The following is a 6,676-nucleotide window of genomic DNA, read 5'->3' on the forward strand; positions in this document are numbered from 1 at the left end:
AAATTACCTTGTAGCAAAACATAGGTTTTATTAAAAGGGGTAACAATTACATGTTCTCAATTTGAAAATGGCTTTAGGTTGTGATCAGCGCACACACACACACACACACACACACACACACACACACACACACACACACACACACACACACACACACACACACACACACACACACACACACACACAAAATCATTTCATTCCAGCTGGTGGTATAAACAGCTGTTAGCACCTCGGGTTAAAAGTTATTATTATTGAGCAGTATAAGACACTGAGTAATACAGTAATGGCGTCTCGTGTTCAATTGTATGATTGAATAATACCCATGACCACACTAGGCATTTCATTTTCTACAAACTTAATGACTACATTAGCTACCAACATAATTGTTACATTGGCGTTCTGTACAGTCAGAGCATCGATTCGCTGATGGACTATAGGATCGGGGTCAGTTACCTCCTCAGCACCCGAGCCTTGACAGGTGCAGTAGCAGGGTCACAGCACCTGATACAAGGACCCTTGATACCCGAATATCTAAATATAACAGTTACAATCCTTACCTTTGTCAGCTGTGCTATTTTCTTGCTCATTTTGAGGTGCAGATCTTGGGTATATTCCATGGTGATTGTTGATGATGAGCCAGAATTATATTTCCCTGCTCCGGTCGATGGATTGCCAACAGCAGGACTGTAGTACTGCTGCCAACCCGCTCCAGTCGCCATCTTCACGATCCTTCAAATGTTGTTACTATAAGAATGTGATGTAGCGATCAATGGCACAATGGTCAAAGCAGGTTCTCCTGCAACGGGATCTTTCTCCTCGAAACCGTAAAATAAAACAACATCAAGACATCAATCTTTCAACTGCTGGATATCAATCTCTCATTTTGCGCAGGAAAAAAACTAATGCAATAGCTGATAGCATAACGTTGTAATATTTGCCCTTATTTGCTGAACCAATTAACACTGCCTACCATCAACATCACATAAATGTTGCAGTTTCATGAAGAGGTCTTCAGCATTAGCTAACGTTAGATAGCTATCGTTAGGTGTAGCAACAGCATTGGTTTGACCATACTCAAATTCCGGAAATTCGTCGATTTGTATTTGCACGAATGAAAGAGCTTGGTGAATTGATGTTACTCACGTTGAACCCGATATTTTGCACCGGAGAGAGCCGGTCCGAAGAGTGGTTTCTTCAATGCATAACTAGCTTTGACAGGCTGAGTGGTTGCTGCACTGCTAAGGACTCGGTTACCATGGATCACTTCAACAGTTTACATGACTGACGTCAGTTCCGTTCGTTTTCACGCTCTCCACTCAGTTTCATTGATACGATTAAATACTATTGGTACTGCTACGATGGGGATCAGAGTCAGCGGAAACCTTCACCACATTTCAATAGTATTAATCAAAACATTGTAATTTTTGCATATTTTGGTGATATGGTTCAAGGAGCGAGAGAGTGTGTGTGTGTGTGTGTGTGTGTGTGTGTGTGTGTGTGCGCGCGCGCGCGTGTGTCTGTGTCTGTGTAGCCAGATCACACATTTTAGGAGGTGTGTGAGAAGGACAAAGCTGCATATTTTGGGGATATGGTTCATGGCGGGTGTGCTCGTGCGTGTGTGTGTGGCCAGATCACACATTTTAGGAGATGTGTGAGGAAGACAAAGCTGTTCATTGATCAAACTTGCTGCCTGCATGCCTGGAGCACCTATACATAGGAACATTTCCACGGAGCTAGTCTTAAATCGCTGCTGAATATAGTAGGCTAGTAACTAGCGGTCAACCGATTAATCGGAATGGCTGATTAATTGGCTGGTTTTATTATTTTTTATTTTTTTACACCTTTTTAAAATATTTAACTTGTCAAGTCAGTTAAGAACACATTCTTATTTTCAATGACGGCTTAGGAACAGTGGGTTAACTGCCTCGTTCAGGGGCAGAACAACAGATTTTCACCTTGTCAGCTCGGGGATTCAATCTTGCAACCTTACAGTCAACTAGTCCAAAGCTCTAACCACCTGCCTCTCATTGCACTCCACAAGGAGCCTGCCTGTTACGCGATTGCAGTAAGCCAAGGTAAGTTGCTAGCTAGCATTAAACTTATCTTATAAAAAACAATCAATCGAAATCACTAGTTAACTACACATGGTTGATACTAGTTTATCTAGCGTGTCCTACTTTGCATATAATCGATGAGGTGTGTAACCGATGTGAAATGGCTAGCTAGTTAGCGGGGTGCGTGCTAATAGCGTTTCAAACGTCACTCGCTCTGAGACTTGGAGTGGTTGTTCCCCTTGCTCTGCATGGGTAACGATGCTTCGAGTGTGGCTGTTGTCGTTGTGTTCCTGGTTTGAGCCCAGGGAGGAGAGAGGAGAGGGACGGAAGCTATACTGTTACACTGGCAATACTAAAGTGCCTATAAGAACATCCAATAGTCAAAGGTTAATGAAATACAAATGGTATAGAGAGAAATAGTCCTATAATTCCTATAATAACTACAACCTAAAACTTATTACCTGGGAATATGGAAGACTCATGTTAAAAGGAACCACCAGCTTTCATATGTTCTCATGTTTGAGCAAGCAACTTAAACGTTAGCTTTCTTACATGGCACATATTGCACGTTTACTTTCTCCTCTAGCACTTTGTTTTTGCATTATTTAAACCAAATTGAACATGTTTCATTATTTATTTGAGGCTAAATTGATTTTATTGGGGTATTATATTAAGTTAAAATAAGTGTTAATTCAGTATTGTTGTAATTGTCATTATTACAACAACAAAAAATGGATGATTAATCATATCGGCTTTTTTTGGGCCTCCAATAATCGATATCGGTGTTGAAAAATCATAATCGGTCAACCTCTACTAGTAACCCCATATAGGAAGAGAATCCTAAAACAGAATATCCCACTCAAACCATATTCCAATTCATAGTCCTTCCTCTTATTCTGATTATTCTGTCTGATTTCATTCACTCTCACAGTGGCTGCCTATTTGGCACACAGTTTTAGTTTCCCATTTCACTTATGCTTGGGATGAAAACAGGGAGAAGACACATGTTAGCATTCCCTAAATTGTCATTTAACCTTTTACTGCAGTGGGTCACATAGAGTGTGTTGTCTTGGTAGTCTTTAACAAATCTACTTTGAACTAAAAGTATACAACTCACACCCATGGTTATGGGCTTTAAAAAAACAAGACACCTTGTCAGATATAGAGTTGAAATGTAAAATGTTGAGTTTGCATCCCAATATTAGACTTTATATACATCACAGAAGTTTGAAATATAACAAAACCGTTTGACATAAACACCGGATTTTCTGCAGATTTTGTGAAATATTGTTGATTATGAAAAATATGAATACAGTTCCACCCTTGAGGCCACAAAAGGGTGATTTGGTCATTTTACTACAGGAAAGGGCTACAACCTCTTAAATGTAATTAAATGTAATCAAAAAATGTAATCTATGTAACCCCCAGTAAGGTCCTTATCATGAGAGGGCCTTATACAATAGGCTAACTAGTAATGCTGCATACTCCAAGAAAGGTTCAAATCTCACCTTACAAATAGCTATACATTGCTGAGTTGTAGTGACTTTTGAGGACGCAAGCTCAAGTACACAGTACAAATTTGATAAAAATATGAAAATATGAAATATTGTATATTATGTATTTCCTATTGATCAAAACTGCATGAATAAGTCTTGAAATGATTATATATATAGTACAATAAAACGACTAACAATAAGATTTAGCCTATCACAGTTAATACAACATGACCAAAAACTATAGGCTATTACTGCATGTCAGCCGCATGAAACAGTGAATTGACTGGAAACCAGGTGGTAAACGCTCCAAATTAAGTTGTGGTTTGAGGAGAACACTTACATTTTGTCAAGGCAGAGATGAGTGGCCGAGACCGAGGCGCGCGTGGAAAACAGCGGAGGCATCAATTCAGGCTACAAGTGTAGAATTAATGACAATCGCAGAACTTCATTACACTACACGTAGGTGTTTTGTAACCGATGTCTCTTTGCAGTCATCAAATTGCGGGTGCACAGTTCATTGTTGGGGTTTGGATGCTGAAATTATTTTGTGAGTGAACGAATGTTCGCGGGTAGCCTACAGGAGCGCCTTTGTTAAGTGATTGCTTAACAATAACATTAAAACATCATGACTGGTTGTGTTTATTCCACATTAAAAGCCTTAGACGGCGTGTCCATAAGGATAGGGGAAGCTAAGCTTTCCATAAAGTACATTTTATTAAATTGCCAAAATTATATACCCAAATCAGCGTTCTCCTTTCTATAGACTACAGAAATAAATAAAACATCATTGGTTTACTATGCCAGAAAGCATGGTTTGGTCAGAGAGGTTCATTAGCTTCTTAAAAAAATATATGTTGATTGTTTTAAATCACTAAACCTACAGTCACATAGCCTACAGTCAGAAGGGCAATCATACCAAATAAGATTGTTAAATTGCAACTGTCAGTGAAAAAAGAGAGACCCAGCCAGGCATATTGCAATTATTTTAAATACAATCAAGGAAAAACTGTTTGAAAAGCAAATGGCTATTGCTGTAAAGAGATGACAATGAAAATACTTTTAGTCATCAACATTATTAACTTAATTGTCACCAGCAGAGACCATTGGCCAAGGTGAGGTGCATATTCACTTTCTTCTTCATTGGGTCAGTCCCAATTTGTTTGTTTTTGGACAGTAATTTCCTCCTCCAGGTTAGATGGACTTCATATTGTATTTGTGTCTCCCCTTTTCGTAGGCCGATTAAATGGATCAGAAAATATTGTTTTTATTGATATGTTTGTTTGTCAGTGTCAGCAGAGTAGGCTACCCTGTCATTTTTGTAGTATGAAAAGAAATGCTTGTGCGTTGGGTGTTAAGTATTGATAAGAAATCAAATCTACTTTCACCTCTGCTTATAACTGTAAAATACATATTTATATATTTAGTGTTAGAGAAAACGTGTATATTTTCTTAAGGTCTCTGTTGATCAAAACGTCTGACCCCATTCCTGTGAATGTCTCACAGAGCTCTAGCTTGGCCTCCTCCTCCTCATTAGGAACCAGCCTTTCATCTCATATTAATATTGTCCATCTATGACAAACAGAAAGTGTTTTCTGTTTAAAATCAATTAAATATGTTTGATTACTGGCTGTAAATCGATCTCCTGAATGTGCTACAGCGACGAACCCACTCTCTCCTGCTGCACTATGAGAAGGATTCCAGGCATATGAATTGTTCGTGGCTGTGACATAGGGTTCAGCAAGGGGTTGATGGACAGTCGGAAGGACATCCCAGCTTCAAGTGGAGTCAGATTCCAAATCATATTTCACACAGGCAGAAGAGACATCTTCCTGTGTCCGTGAGAATCAGGGCTACCACTCAATGCAATCCATTTTGATCTACGGTGTCCACATATCGATTTATAGGTAAAACCGATATCAAGACCACGCAGGTCTCCAAAAGAGGGGACTTTACATCGAAGAGGTTTTAAAAGTCACTTTGCTGCTTTACTACAACATTATCATGTTATGTCATAAAGGTTAACAGCACAGCCCTAGGATATTTGAGACACCTGGGTAGGTTCCTTCAAATCAATACAGCCTAAAAGCTCACAGTGGAATTCTCCCTGGCTCTTTATCCACTGTCTCTGTGCCTCCTGTCTGTGGAGTGAAACAGCTAAAAGAACTGGGAGAAACATCATGGGGGAATCGGGTAGATTGTCCTTAAGAGGCATAGAGACATGGCTGGCACAAAAACCATGACATGGAAAAACATGAATACTCTAGTTGTAGAGAATGAAACGGTCTTTTAGAGTACAATGTGAGATGAAAGCATTTGATCCAGGGTTCGGATGGCTTGTTACTTCGTGATCTTGGAATAGGAATCAGACATACTGTAGGCCTTGTGGTTTGGAGCCCCGAGCAGCCACTTGGAGCCGTGTTGATTCTGGTGATTTGTAAATAGGCCACATTCTCATTTAACTTTCTGTTGATTCATAATTTAACAGTCTGCTCTGACTGAGGCATCTCTTGTGGAATTTTTTTCAGAGTTGTGCTGTTTTGTTGGCACATTAGGAGAGGCATGGGGACTGCTAAAAATGTGGGCCGACCAAAATCACTGGCACTGTGAAGACAGATGAGAAATCTGGTGCAGGAGAGAGATGCACCGGGCAGTATGGATTCTGGAGCAGGAGAGAGATGCACCAGGGATTATGGATTCTGGAGCAGGAGAGAGATGCACCAGGGATTATGGATTCTGGAGCAGGAGAGAGATACACCGGGCAGTATGGATTCTGGAGCAGGAGAGAGATGCACCAGGGATTATGGATTCTGGAGCAGGAGAGAGATGCACCAGGGATTATGGATTCTGGAGCAGGAGAGAGATGCACCGGGCAGTATGGATTCTGGTGCAGTAGAGAGATGCACCGGGCAGTATGGATTCTGGTGCAGTAGAGAGATGCACCAGGGATTATGGATTCTGGTGCAGTAGAGAGATGCACCAGGGATTATGGATTCTGGTGCAGTAGAGAGATGCACCAGGGATTATGGATTCTGGTGCAGTAGAGAGATGCACCAGGGATTATGGATTCTGGAGCAGGAGAGAGATGCACCGGGCAGTATGGATTCTGGAGCAGGAGAGAGATGCACC

General features: G+C 40.5%; 1 protein-coding gene across 6 annotated transcripts in view; it reads right to left on the reverse strand.

Moving 5' to 3' along the window:
* LOC135505999 (protein FAM184A-like) overlaps nt 1-1,263 on the reverse strand; it is a 116,918-nt gene extending 115,655 nt beyond the window's left edge. For 5 of the 6 annotated variants that reach the window (XM_064925326.1, XM_064925324.1, XM_064925327.1 and 2 more), the window contains exon 1: nt 558-1,263. In XM_064925326.1, coding sequence (XP_064781398.1) covers nt 558-719 — 162 coding nt within the window. In that variant the 5' untranslated portion in view covers nt 720-1,263. The remainder of the gene's footprint in view (nt 1-557) is intronic. The other variant, XM_064925323.1, reaches the window with a different exon arrangement.
* Between the last annotated feature and the right edge of the window lie 5,413 nt (nt 1,264-6,676).

The sequence above is a fragment of the Oncorhynchus masou genome, chromosome 19, assembly GCF_036934945.1.
Source record: "Oncorhynchus masou masou isolate Uvic2021 chromosome 19, UVic_Omas_1.1, whole genome shotgun sequence".
Lineage (NCBI taxonomy): Eukaryota > Metazoa > Chordata > Actinopteri > Salmoniformes > Salmonidae > Oncorhynchus > Oncorhynchus masou.